We start from the raw sequence: 15,170 nt of genomic DNA, 5'->3' as shown, positions 1-15,170 counted from the left end.
ACCTTCACTACCGGTTCAGGAAAGGTGTGCGCGCCTCTTCTGCACATGCACAGAGCCTTCTGCGCATGGGCAGAGGGTAAAAAACCAGGACATAATGATGCTCTGGTGGGTAGGGGGAGCCTCCCGCTGCCAGCGCTACCAGTTTGGCGAGCCAGATAGAACCAGGCGGATTTCACCGCTGGTTGTCCCCACCTTATTCTGAGATACTGTACTTCTAAAGCAAGCAACTCTCAAAGAAATGATTAGGAACCCTCCCATCTCTTTTCTTTGAAGTAGTTAACTCATGGACCTAGGTAAGATTACTTTACTACTTGGCTGTTAGTAAGAGGTTATCTCTTTAACCATTTTCTTTTGAGTGAAAAGATTGGCTTTCAGTGGCTTATGTTAATCACTAGAATAATAATTGTCATGCACACTTATCTTGTTTTAATTTTGAAAGTCATATTGATACAGAAAGAAAACTAGGAGAGGACATTAAATACCGTACAAATAAATCACAGCAGAGTGATAATAGTTCTTTATATATGTGTAAATTTATATATTTCATTACGGCCGCATCACCCCGATTTTCTTTTAAATGGTTGTTCTTTGACCTAGGATAGATTGATGGAAGAAGACATTAAAGCAAATGAAACAGTAATAGCAGCCACGCTTAAACATTATTATTCCCTCTTTGCTTTACCACCTGAGCAAGCAAGCTTTGCTGAAGTTCGGTGCTTTCCCGGCAGAATAATAAGCAGTGCCCCTTGACTCTCTTGGCTTGTGTTGACTTGCAGGCAGACCTTACTTTTTTCTTGTGTTTTTAAGAAGATAAAAATCACATAAAGGCTGTCCTGCAAAAATGCCATCCAGAGTGCAAGACAGCCAGTCCATTAAGGAATTGAACCATAGGATAAAAATTCGACTTCAAAGCTGTCAAAACCTCTCCCTAAGGGCAGCATCTTTCAAGATCTCCAAAATATTTTTGCCAAGTCTAGGAGATGATAATCTTCTGCAAGCTCAGCAACCTCCTGTGAGCTAAACTGCCATTCATTAATACCTACTTGGGCTTACCTGCATCCAGTATGTCTCAGTTCCTTGGCAGGTCCAGTGACAGATCACTTATTCACCACCCTGTCTGTTGTAAAAGGATTTTAACCAGGTAGTCTGGGAGGCAGATGACCTGTGTACACTGTAGCTAAATGATGTCTTCAGATTATGCATCATGTTCATAGGTAACACACATTTTACTTGGTTCTGGTTTGTTTGCAGAGTTCTATTCCCAAGTAAAAGTCCCAGTTGCTTAATGCTTTCATATGGACTTGATAACACTAGAACTATATGTTCTCTCACTGCATAACTGATGACCAATCAGGGATTATTCAAAACAATTATTCTCTGCATTTAATAGGAAATAAATCTCATTAATTGTTGTCACTAGGGATTATTTGTATAGTTATTTGATATTTTGCTCTTCTGGTCAACTTTGATATGTTGCTATTGTTACATTGCAACCAGTCCAAAATCTTTGGAAATCTGATGGAGAATATAATATAATAAAATATATAGTCAAACTATGCCTAACAAACAATTTTGAAGAGTGAAGAATGTTAAGACAAACAACAAAAATATGTAAATGTATTCCAAAGAAGTAAATAAACAGAGACGTTGTTTGGCCGTTGAATAACGGTGGCATTTAGGAACTGGAGGAAGATGCCACGGACTGTAAGAATTCTTCAACCCTTTTTTCACTACTGAAGATGCAGGCCAGATACTGTGTCTGAACTGCATTTTTCAGGAGAAGGATAGATAAACCAGGCAAGGTAACAAGAGATAAACATAATTGGCAAATTAGAAACAAATAAATTCTTGGCTCCAGATGGTATCAATCAGGAGGCTGTTTAAAAATTAAAATGTGAAATTGCCAGGTGTGTTTTTATTTTTTTTTGACAGAAATAGGCAATTTTTCTTTAAGAACAGCATTTGTTCCCAAAGACAGGAAGAAACTCAACAGGACTCCAAGATTTAAAAAGGCACTGAGGAGAAATAGAGAGAATCATAGTCAAGTTATCTTATTCATTCCAGGTAAAATGGTAAAAAGCATTACCAAAGAAAAATAATTTATAGCTTCTTTTCAGCAACTTATGTTACTCTAACATGGCTTCTGCAGGAATAAATCTCATCTTTGTAAGTACAGGTAATCTAAATACAACTTGGCACCTGAATAACCTTTCAAGGCCCTTTATTGTTACTCTGCCAAGTGCTTGTCTACTGCATATTTCTTAACTGCTGTTTCCTTTACTTCTGATAATATTAGAAGATCGAATCTATTCACAACTTCAATATTTTCACTGTTTGGTTCTAAAGCCAGTTGCTGTACCTGATCTCATTAGTTTGGTTTTAAATATAATTATAGTCCTGTTTTTTAAAACTGTACTCCTTGACATCTTGACTTACTAGATCTTCTAGGTTATTTGCATTTTCAGCTATCAGAGTTGTGTCATCTGCATTGCACAAGTCATTGTTGTGTCTTCCTCCAGTTTTAAAACCACACTCATCCTCTTCCAATCCAGCTTTCCTAATATACAGGTAGTCCTTAACTTATGACCACAACTGAGCCCAAAATCCCTGTTGTTAAGTGAGATATTTGTTAAGTGATTTGTGCCCTGTTTTACTACTTTCTTTGCCACAGTTGCTAAGTGAATCACTGCACTTGATAAGTTAATAGCTCGATTGTTAAGTGAATCTGGCTTCCCCATTTATTTTGCTTGTCAGAAAGTTGCAAAAGGTGATGACATGACCTTGGGACACAGCAATGGTCATAAGTATGAACCAGTTGCCAAGCATCTGAATTTTGATCACATGATCATGGGGATGCCTCAAAGGTTGTAAGTGTAAAAATTAGTCATAAGTTACTTTTTTCAGTGCCTTTTTTAACTTTGGTCAATAAATAAAGTTGTTGTAAGTCGAGGACTACCTGTATAATCAGCATTAACATAGACTAAAAAGGGAGGGGGAGTACAAGACTCACTCCATTGCTTAGCTGAAGCCAGTCTGTTCCATTATTTTATGGATTGTGGCTTCCTGACTGCTGCATAGGGGTCTGTATTTGCATGAGGACAGTGAGATGGCTTGAGATCCCTATTTTCCTGAGCATATTCCAAATCTTAACATGATCAACATGATAATCAAAAGTCTTTATATAATCGATGAAGCATATACAGGTAGTCCTTGACTTACACAATTGACTCAGCACAGCAGAATGTCTGCTGTTAAGTGAGACATTTATTAAGTGACTAAAATGCCTCATTCTACGATATTTCTTGCCACAGTTGTCACTGAAGTCATTAAATTAGTAACCCGGCTGTTAAGTAAATCTGGCTTCCTCATTGACTTTTGCTTGTTAGAAGATCACATAAGGTGATGACATGACCATGGGACACAACAACCAACATAAATATAAATCAGTTGCCAAGCATCTGAATTTTGATCACATGACCATAGAGATGCTGCAAAAGTTGTAACTGTGAAAAATGGTCATGTCACTTTATTTAGTGCCATTGTAACGATGATCGATCACTAAATGAACTGCCGTAAGTTGAAGAATACCTGTGCCAACGTCTTTTTGTCATTCTCTGCCTTTCTCAATTATCCCGTGTGCATCAGCAATAACGCCTCTTCTTTCATGACCTTTTCTAAAGCCAGTTTGATTAACTAGTATCTCCCTTTCTCTTACGGACTCTGATCGGTGTTGAATGATCCTAAACATTATTTTGCTAGCACGGATACGGATACAATGTTGTCTTCTCTTTCTGGTATCGATATGTGAACTGATGTCTTCTAATCTCGTGTTCATTTAGTAATTCTTCAGATTTGCTGGCATAGTTTAATCTATTAAATTAATTTATTAATTCCTGTAGTCTTCGGATTTGGTAATGACCAATTCATAGAATAATAGGGTTAGAAGGGACCTTAGAGTCTTCTAATTCAACCTCTTGCTCATGGAGGAAGACAGAGGGTGGCAGCCCTTCCATAGAGAGTTTGCAAAGTGGGGGGGGGGACTCCCACGTTCCTTGGCCCCAAGGCTGGGAAGGGCCTTGCCAAGGTCTGCCTGGCAGTGGCTGCCCTCCTCCTGCAGGTTGTAACTCTGAGGAACTCATATGGGATGGACAGGGAGGGCCTGGAGGGTCCCAGGACTACAAAAGGAAATGAGGAAAAGGCCTGGGGTAGGGAAAGGCTGAGCCTCCAAGGACCTCGGCCTGGCTGGAACAGTAGGCCAAAGCCCTGGACTCCCATAGTCACTGGGCTTGGATGGGGGCCACTCTGGTCGCCTCCATGGCTGGCCTCCTTTCCCATTATGAGAAAGTGGCTAATTTTTTCTTCTAGTGTTAGAGGTGAGCTCTAGTCTTAGCTTTGCTCTTCGTTTGTAAGGAAAAGGTTTCACATGAAGCTGAAAATGTTTGTGTATTATTCATTTTAAACATATTTAGCACCACTAGTATTAATTAAAATGAATAAACGGTAAAGAAAAATTTTCAGAGGTCTATTAAATCCAATTACAATTTTCTGACCTATTTTTTTTGTCTTGAGAAGATAATGTATTGTGATACCTGCTGTACTTTAGTTTGCATATCATTTTCTTGCTATCTCAAGTACATGCCCTTTAATACGTTCCAGGAATCCAAAATCTGACCTAGGCATATGGAAGCAATATTTTTATAGTATTATAATTTTCTCCTTTTGGTTTTTTTGGGCAAAGCGTCTGCTCAGGTTATTGCCTGTGAGGACAAATGTTAATGTTGGCTACAGATATGGGCTTAGACCCAAGAATTGAAATTCTGCCTCAGCTAGAGACTCCCTGGGTGATCTTGATCTGTTTTCCTTCTTTTTTATCATTATTAATAGCTTGCCTCATAGGGATATTATGAGAATGAGTGATCTGAGGAAAGAAAACTGCTCTAAAATGGTGATCTAAGAATAACGAATGGAGTATGGAATTTTATCCTATAATGGAACATTTTTTTCAGTTTTCCAGTATTCAGTTCTCTCTCTCTTTCCCTGCCCCCTCCCCCTTCCCTCCCTCCTCACTGCCTTCCAGCTTTGGGTAAGCAACCCTTAGAGATTCTTTGACATTACAGGAATTTATTAAGTTTTCTTGGTAGGCTTCCTTTGCAATTCTTAACAAAACTTCCCCAGTCTATTATGCTCTAAAACTACAAGCTGTTATTATTATTTATTAAATTTATATGTTTCCCATCCCCCTGATAAGGTGACTCTGACTTGACAAATCTGATCTCTTTCAAATCTGTTAATGTAGTATGATTACTCTAAAATAATAAAATCTAGTGTTGTTATATTCATTTCTCAGTATTTACTGTGATCTTTGATTTGCTTTGTTGTTAAATAATTTCAGTTAGCTGGAATCTAATTCTTAAACATCTGAGGGATAGTAAATAGAATTTTGGATTTATAGCTTTTTAGAGGGTCAAGGTTCGCTTGACAAATTCCTCTTCTATGAGAAAAATGTCTTTACCTATAGAAATATAGTATGCTTGCTTCATGACATGTTTGGTTTTTGTGCTTAGGAATTGTTTATATAGAAAAGCACATACAAGTCATCACTTCTTGTCGTGGTGCTGCCCAGGAACATGTTCTTATTACATTGGTTTTGAGTAGGCTTTTGATCAGAAAGAGCTCCTCTATTATTATAACAGAATAACAGAGTTGGAAGAGACCTTGGAGATCTTCTAGTCCAACCCCTCCTCAGGTAGGAAACCCTACTCCATTTCAGACAAATGGTTGTCCAATCTGTTCTTAAAAACTTTCACTGTTGGAGCATTCACAACTTCTGGAGGCATGTTGTTCCACTGATTAATTGTTCTAACTGTCAGGAAATTTCTCCTTAATTCTAGGTTGCTTCTCTCCTTGATTAGTTTCCATCCATTGCTTCTTGTCCTGCCTTCAGGTGCTTTGGAGAGTTGTTTGACACCCACTTCTTTGTGGCAGCACCTTGGAAATTGGAACACTGCTATCATGTCACTCCTAGTCCTTCTTTTCATTAAACTAGACATGCCCAATTCCAGCAACCATTGTATAATTTTTGGTTCATGCTCTTGGGCAGTGATAGGAAGGACTACATTTGTCTTATACAAATAAAATGTATTGACTCTTATCTATACATAAACATAAGTTCAGCCAACTGCAAGACTGTTAAAAGTGAAAGGAACTCTCCCCAAGAATTATTTAGTTTCCTCTTCATCAGAGTGCCTTAAGAGAGTTAATAGTACTCATAATTAGGTGGGCAGTAAGAGGAAATTCACGAATGTGCAGACTTAACTATATTCACTTATCTTGATAAAACCACTGTGCAGAACACTATTGAATTGATGTTGATTATTGTAGGCAATAATGACCTTTTTGGACACCATTCCCCACTATTTGGTACTTCTAAGGAAAAGGTGGAAACAAAAATCAGTATCCTGTACCTTGGTCTCACACATATTGCCCTTTGGGAGATAACACTTGAGGTATTACTTTCATGAGCTTGTCTGAACATCCCAAAGTTGCTTTTTCAAGAGGCAGCTGGACTTTCTGGTTTCTTTTTGAAGATGTTTCGCTTCTCATCCAAGAAGTTTTTTCAGCTCTGACTGAATGGTGAGGAATGAAAGGATATATTCGCAGAAAGATAGAAAAAGATAGAAAAAGCATCTTAGATATGGAAGAATCACACTCCCAGACTGAAAATTATGTGTCCTTGTAGTCATCATAAGTTGATCTTGATGTGAGGGAGACTTTATATGTAAATAGCCATAGGATTTTATTATTTGACCTCTGCTCAGTCTGAGGAGCAAAGAAGAACTAAATGCAAGCAAAGGTGAGCCTTTGATCTTTTGTGACCTTCTCAGTCTGTTTTTGAGCATTAGGGCTTTGTTTAGCTATTATTTCCCATCATTTTTACCTACTCTTATCAAATCACTAGTGTTCCAGTGCCAAAGGAAATTTTTTATGAGTAAACCATTATTTTTAAAAATAACAGACTTACTTACAATGGGGTTCTCCAGATATGTTGATCAGCTATTCTCATCGTTCTTCATTAGGATAGCTAATAACTATGCTGATTAGATAATTAGTTTTTGATCGATGTAGTATGGTCACCGCTAACTGAACTGTTACTTTTTTTTTCTTTTTATAGATAATAATTAAAAAGTGGTCAATTCCTTGTCCTCTGCCACTAAACTTTGCCTCAGGATTCTTCCAGGTATATAAACCACTTTAAATCTGAAATTTATTGTTCTTGTAGTTTCTGCAGGTCTTTTATTTCAGGAGCATTATGCAATAAAATGATTACTTGAACAATAATTTATAGTACCTTGAAATAGCATAGATGGTTTGCTGAACTAGAGATACAGTATATATTACCATATCACTAGAAGTGCACAATCCAAGTTTATAGGTTTTACATGCAACATACCTATGTCTTTTCCTCATTAATTTATGCAGATGCATTGGACTACAAACAGATTCTGCAAAGGAACTATTCATCTGGAATAATTTATCACTGAATTAGAATGAGTCCCCCCCCACAAATATCTTAAACCATTTCTGATTTGTTGGTAGTTGCAGTAGGCTGCTACATGGTTTTGAAAGTAATTGAGGATTACTTTAAAGCGATTAGTATAAATGTGGCCTTCATTAAATCTTCTTTGTAAGTTCACTGGTAGGAATTTGAAATAGTTTTTAAATTATGTAATTTGAACCCAGCTGATATGCTTTTTGTCTTACATAGGTTTCAAACTCTACTGGAGACTGTAATGCACAACTTTTTAATTTCTCCAAAGAGGTAATCTAATATATTCTTTTAACCATTTAAAAGAGTTTATAAAAATGTAGTGAAGGATTAGAAGTACTGATAGAAGAAAATATTTGTAGCTCAGGCTTGAACTGTGGGGTTTATTAGAATTATGAGATTAGAATTAGCATTAGAAGTAGCTATAGATTCCCAGTGTGACTGTCTTTGTGTATAGTACTTCCTAAGGATGATGAATTGAATTGGGAATCTGTCCTAAATCTGAAGTCTCCAGTGGAGAACCTCTTTAATGTCCTCTAGCGCTCCCTTCCCCCTGATCTTTTACACTGATAAAGTATTTAAGTTTATTTTTTAAATGGATGCTTTGCAAGCTATAAAGCTTTCACCATGGTTATTATTTCCAATAATGTCTTTGAGCCCCAATGAAAGTTTTCTTAGAAAATAAAAATTGTGGGAAACTGCAGCCCAGTATTTTAGTTGAAACTGTATTCACCTGCCCAGGAAAAAAAAAGATAAAAGAGATAATAAGGCACACAGGGCAACAGACTGCCCCACAACATTTTGGTAAATGGGTGCTTTGTAACTCATAACATTTGTCATCCAGCCATGTTATACATATATATGTTTTGTGTGAGAGAGAGAGAGGGAGGGAGAAAGAAAGGCAACACATATTTCTGCCTTTCATAAACATATTCAAGGCAGCCAAAACCCCACAGTAAAACATAGTGAAATCAGTACAACTTAATTGTTGACTTTTTTTTTTGCAAGGGTTTAAAAATAAGTTTCAAACATTTACAGACTTTATTTCAACACTGTCTTTCTTTTTTCTTATTAGACTGCTTATGCCATTCCAACTATGGCTTTCTCATTTCTCTGCCATACATCAGTACTGCCAATTTATTGTGAGCTCCAAAGGTAACATTTAATTTGTAAGTGCAAACCATTAAAAAAAACAGAAGTAGAAGTATTTCAATTTGGAAAAGATTCATTTCCTTTTTAATCTAGTGTGGATAATATTGAAAGAGGCCATTTAGGCTCTTAAGTAAAACTCATGGTCTGTAGGATTCCAAGTTAACCATCTCAGATGACAGTCTAACCTCAATTTGATCACATCCTATTTATTTATTTAAATTTAGCCTGACTCCAAACAGCTCTGGGCACCTTACATATTAACATTCACAAACAATAAAAAGAAAAAGAAAATGAATGTCTGGAATAATACACTGCCACCCCCAATAAATCAGTCCAGTGGTACATTGGATGCCATACCAAACAATCTGAGTGTCTTAACAAATATGCACATTGACAAAGTTTCCATTTGTTAATTACAGAAGACCATATTGCTTGGATGCTCATATATAGTATACAGATACGTTACAACACTGTAGGTTCTTTGGAAGAACTCGATGAGTACGAAGGTGAATACCTGCTAAAGAACTGGCAGCTGTGATTTACATTTTTGTATATTAATAATAGATAAAGGGCTGAATATTAAAAATATATATTTATTTATTTTATTTATTTATTTATTTTATTAGATTTTTATACCGCCCTTCTCCCGAAGGACTCAGGGCAGTGTACAGCCAAATGATAAAACCACACAATATACACATTAAAACAAAAACTTAAAAACAAGCATATACATAAATGGCCAAAATTTAAAACAATCAATTTAAAACCCTAAAATTCATAAATAACCCCAATTAAAATGAAATAAAACTTTTAAGCCAGTCCCGCTTGAATGAATAGATGCGTTTTCAGCTCACGGCGAAAGGTCCGAAGATCAGGCAATTGGCGTAAACCAGGGGGAAGTTCGTTCCAAAGAGTAGGAGCTCCCACAGAGAAGGCCCTACCCCTGGGGGCCGCCAGCCGACATTGTTTGCAATTTTCTAAATGTATATGACCAGAAAGAAAAGGTTATTTTGTTAGGTGACATGCTTGGAAGGGTGAAGGTGAAATCAGAAGAGTACAAAAAGTGATTGGACAACTCAAAGACCCAATAATTGAATGGGAAAAAAAAGTTGTTTGATGACTGTATGCTTGGAAAAAAATGTCTATTTCAGGATACATGGTTTAAGCATAATTCTGTACACACACACACACACACACACACACACACACACACATGCAAAGAATCTAAATGTATGATTGATTTGATTGTTTATGATGAAAGATCATAATACCCTCTGTTGAGACCCCAGAATTGTGCCTTCTCTGTGGCAATGCCTGCCTTCTGGAATGAGGAATCTGGCCTCACCCTGCTGCTGTTTTGAAGGGCCTTGAAGACTTGACTTCAAAGGCTCAGGCCTTTGGCAAATATAATTGAAGCCCCCCCCCCTTTTTTTAAATAATTATTTTTGTTCTCACCTAGCCTCCCTACCATCTTTGTTCTTTTTTGTTTTCTGTTGTCTTGTTTTCAATGTTTTTAACAATTTATAAATTGCCCAGAGTTGCTGGGAATCAGACAGTATATAAATTATGAAATTTATATTTATTAAATTATAATTAGTAGTAAATAAATAGGAGATAGTGAGCAAAGTTATTCAGGATAGATGGTCGTTTTTCAGCAGACCATTGAGAAAAATATGAATATGAGAAAGAAAGTACACTGAATGGTTTGATGCTTTAGAAAAAGCCTACAAATTGGCTTCAATTCTAGAATACTTTATTTGAATATAAAGTTGACACTATTGTAAGGGCAAGCCTGAGTGGGTTAAAATGGAGTATGTTTGTATATATGCTTGTATGACTTTGGAAGCTACCTGATTCCAAAATTACGTAAGCAGCTTACGCTAAATATTTAGGGAATGGTTCATTAAGCAGAGAATAAGGCACAAATCTATAATACTCCTTGGTTGTTTAATGGCTAAATGTATAAGGAATGCTTACGTAAAGGTGCTATCTAGTTGGTTTGTTCTGATTGGGAACCAGTGGTTAAACTGACAACCTAACACAATGTTAGGTATTCCCTCCAGGAAATGGGAGGAATGGAGTCCTAGCCTGATTCCCTCAATGACACTCATGGAGTTAATCCTAGCACTGGTTTAACTTAATCAACAATAGAGACCCTACCCCCTGTCTCTTGTTCCTGCAGGATTATGAACGCTTGTCTGTATGGAATAGTCCTACTCCAGAGTTGACAGAAGGGATTGACTAGCTCTGCAAACTCCCCCCCCCCTTCCCCACACTCGTGTAACTTGGGCCGATTTCTTCTTCATTGACTCTGGTCCTTGCATTATTTGTCCAAAGTACTTTAATTTCATTTCACTATTGCAGCCAGTGAGCAGTTTACTTCATCTAGAAGGAAAGTATATGTTCTATCAGTCTAAGTTATTTTCAGCAATATTCTACAGAACCACAATTGAAAGGTAGCAATTTTCTTTGTTTAGCCTTTTTGACAGTTTAGCTTTCATAGCTGTAAATTATATGAAAACCATAGTCTTCTCAGTACATACCTTTGTGATATTTCTGTATTTTAATATTTTGTCTAAATTTGCCTAAGGAGCATGCATCTTTTTATTTCATGGCAACAGTAACTATCCTTGTGAATTTTGGAGCCAAGGAACATAAAGTCTGTCATATGAAGATGTGAAGAAGGAATTACTTGAATTACTATTAATAATTTGAATCTTCTGAAAATTCCAAAAAGTTGTTCTCCAAGTCTCTATAACATTCCATCCAAGAATTTGTTCCTTGGGGTGGGATGTAAGGGGTGTGTGTTGAAAGAAACTTGTTATCCATTGGTTAACAGATTAAACATTAATCTGTAGAGATTTGTGTTTCTATGAATTCCTTTCATAATGCCACTTTTTTTCTCTTTTTGTAGTCCATCCAAAAGCAGGATGCAAAAGGTTGCCAACACAGGAATTGCACTCAGCTTTCTAGTTTATTTTCTGTCAGCGCTATTTGGATACCTCACTTTTTACAGTACGTTATCAAATATTAATTTCTGTTTATTAATAGGAGATAAAGCAGGAGGCCATAATATGGTGACCCAACATACCAGAGTGGGCAGCATGCAGGCACTTCGATTGCCATCTAATGGTGCCTTCTTTGCCCTGCTGGCATTGCAGTTTCAGTGAGGAATGCAAAGGTAGATCCTCTTAATTGATTTCCCAACATGATTCTCAACTTGATTCCCAACATGATTGGGTTCCCAATTGGCTGTTAGATAGTCTTCTTAGGGCTATAACAACATTGGGGTAGAAGGTTCAACTTCTTCCCTAGCTTTCTGCTTAACATTGTCTGCAGTCCTTAAAGTCAAAAAAAGTTGTCTCTCCTGCTTTTTATATCACATAGTTTACTAGAAGCAGGGTACCGGTCAATTACTTATATACTTATTACCGAACAATTACTTATGCAAATTCATCTCGAGAAATGGGTCCCCACAGAGAACTTCTCTCAGTATATAATGCAAGCTTAAATAACAATGTAAATATATTATCTGTGCCCTAAGTGGGTTTTCCAAGTAACATTTGTCAAACAACAAGCATAACAGTAATGAACATCTGGAAAAAAAAACCCTAATGTTGTATGTTGTAGCTCCACGTTTTTAAAATTTACAAACAGAAACAATTTCTAGACATTTAGTCTCTAAACCACAAGTTCAATCACCAGCATGCGCTTTCTTTGACTACGGAACTATTTTTGTTTCTCTGCATAAGCGTACCAAGATAATATAGAATATTTAGATAGTTTGGTTCATGTGGTAAGGGAGGGTGGAAAATTGAAATAACTGTAAACATTGTAACAATGAAACCATTGTTCATCTTGAGAAAGTATAATTGATTTTGAAGGGATGAGCTTGGCTAGTGGCTGATGGCAGCCTCAAGCATTCCTGAAAATTGGCATCCAAATATATATTGATCTACAACATTCACACGTAAGTGTTTATGTTTTTATGGTGTTTATATATATACCACCTTTTTCATCACATGTTAAATCAAACCAGTTTTCACAAAAATGAAACAATCAAACACACTTAATTAACTTAGTGCTGCTTATATAAAACATTCCAAAATCCAAACAGGAATATCTTTATTAAGCCAACAGAAATTTTCTAGAATAGTGGTGAACCTTTGAGTTTCCATGAACTGTTAATTTGACAGGTTGATTAAAAGCCAAGAAAAAAAATTGACAGGGTGGTCAGGGGAAGAATATGGCAGATATGGGACTGATATTTGAGCCATGTCTGTTTCAGTTTATGTTCTTAAATTCTTGAACCTCACCCCCTTCTTTTTTTAAAACTTTGAACCATCCTACACGATGAAGAGATCATGGAAACACAAAAGCCTGCAAGTATTTGTAATACTAAGCCTAAGGAAGACCAGATAAATCTGTGGATTTTAGTTTTTCATGGCTATCATTTGACTATCATTGCTTTTCAATAAAATAACTATTCAAGCTGAAATCAGTCAAATAGTGGGGGTTTTTTGAGTCAAAAACAATCATTAGTCTTCCGACGTTTCTTTAAATCTTCCTCTAAAACAGAGAATATTGCAGTAATAGACTGAGCTGAGCTCCTATGGAATTTACAATGTGAGAATTAGGTGTTGCTACTTAATATACTTTAAATAATTTCAGACCACGTGGATTCAGAATTGCTCCAAGGATACAGCAAGTACTTGCCCCGTGATACAGTTGTCATGACAGTAAAATTGGGAATCTTATTTGCTGTGCTGTTGACAGTGCCTCTAATTCACTTTCCTGTAAGTATTGCAAAATATTTGATTTGCTAGTCTAGCCAAAGTCATTCTTAATTATTTGCAGGCCCTACAAACAGTTTGGCTGCCTTACTCATACTTCAAATAAATCAGAGTGTTCATGTCTTTTATGATCATTAACAGCAACAGAGGAATGAGACCTAAACCAGTATACTAATTTGTTTTGTGCTTGTTTGAAAAAGAAATAGTTTTAAATTTGAGCTGACTTACAGCATTGCAATTTGCAGAATATGATATTCTTAAAATAGATTTGGTATGCACATCTGTGTGTGTTTTCTCTTCGTTTGGCTTTTAAGTTAGCATGCAGTGTAATAAGTAAATGAAAGCCAGCAAAAAGAAGTTTTAATGATATTCTGCAAGCTTATTTTTAACAGGGGTTAATACAAAACCACAAAACTGCTGCTGGTCTTGGCCTTTTCTAAATTCTCATCCTGAAGTTTTTGCTATTTGGGAACTAAGCAATATAGTAACCCAGTGAAACATTTTTTATGGTTGCTCAGTAGGCAGAAATGGTATTGAGAACATTTCCCTATGGCCAGTTTATACATTATACATTTGGAGGATGAGGGTTATAGAGAGAGAAAACCTAACATATAAGAAAGTTTCTATTCGTAGTAGTTGGATTTCTTCCAATGTGTTGTCCTCTGCTGTCAGTTAGTTAGCAATGCAAATGGAGTTACAATCACAGTAAATATATGTGGAGATTCTCAGTCACCCACGTCATAGTTGTCCTAAAGGTGCTTTTTCAAAAGGCAACTCGACTTTCTTGGGGGGTTTTTTGAAGACATTTCACTTCTCATCCAAGAAGCTTCTTCAGTTCTGAATTAAGACTATTACTGAACAAGCTTCTTGGATGAGAAGAGAAATGAAGGAATTCAAGGAAAAACAAAGTCCAATTGCCTTTTGAAAAAGCACTTTGGGTCTCAGTAAATAATTAAATGTTATTTGTGCTATTTATTTTTTATTATTGTATTGACATGCTTTTTTAATCTTTTGAATTCTACAGGCCAGAAAAGCTGTAATGATGATATTTTTTTCACATCTTCCTTTCTCCCTAATCCACCACATTTTCATCACTTTAGTACTAAATGCAATTGTTGTCTTGCTCGCAATGTATGTGCCTGACATCAGACAACTTTTTGGAGTAGTTGGTAAGGTTATATGATTTTCTTCCTATTCCTACATTTTGAAACCAAATTCATTTAGAGCTTACAAAGACTAAAGGACTTTTATCTGATCTTTTTCCAGGGTCTACCACTTCAACTTGCTTGCTCTTTGTATACCCTGGACTATTTTATCTTAAGATTAGTACAGAGGACTTTATATCATGGCAAAAACTTGGGGTAATCTACTTTTTCTTTTTTTAAAAAAGCTCGTTCAGATTGTCATTGTTTTAAGTTGCACGTACAAATTTGTGAATTAATTTCTGATTGCTTGAATAACTTGAAAATATGCCATATGTTGCCCTAGAACTACATTAATGTCAATAGTGTTAATGGTATATAGCAAGGGTTGATGTACTGTTAGTCAGAATAATAATGTGCAATTCTACATCTAATATTGTCTATTCTAATTTACAACAATTCATGGCCTGTAAACAAAACATTTTCTATTGCTCTTTCTGAAATCCTTTTCACCTAAGGACTGACGTTTGAAGTATG

The 15,170-nt window shown here is 36.2% G+C and overlaps 1 protein-coding gene across 3 annotated transcripts in view; it reads left to right on the top strand.

Moving 5' to 3' along the window:
• The window catches only part of SLC38A6 (solute carrier family 38 member 6), a 64,925-nt gene that overhangs the window by 41,373 nt on the left and 8,382 nt on the right, over positions 1–15,170 (top strand). For all 3 annotated transcript variants that reach the window (XM_058162931.1, XM_058162929.1, XM_058162930.1), the window contains 7 exons: positions 7,172–7,237; positions 7,766–7,819; positions 8,622–8,701; positions 11,613–11,713; positions 13,370–13,494; positions 14,516–14,660; positions 14,758–14,852. In XM_058162931.1, coding sequence (XP_058018914.1) covers positions 7,172–7,237; positions 7,766–7,819; positions 8,622–8,701; positions 11,613–11,713; positions 13,370–13,494; positions 14,516–14,660; positions 14,758–14,852 — 666 coding nt within the window. The remainder of the gene's footprint in view (positions 1–7,171; positions 7,238–7,765; positions 7,820–8,621; positions 8,702–11,612; positions 11,714–13,369; positions 13,495–14,515; positions 14,661–14,757; positions 14,853–15,170) is intronic.

The sequence above is a fragment of the Ahaetulla prasina genome, chromosome 1 (genome assembly GCF_028640845.1).
Source record: "Ahaetulla prasina isolate Xishuangbanna chromosome 1, ASM2864084v1, whole genome shotgun sequence".
NCBI classification, from domain to species: domain Eukaryota; kingdom Metazoa; phylum Chordata; class Lepidosauria; order Squamata; family Colubridae; genus Ahaetulla; species Ahaetulla prasina.
This window is presented reverse-complemented; position numbering and strand designations above follow the sequence as displayed.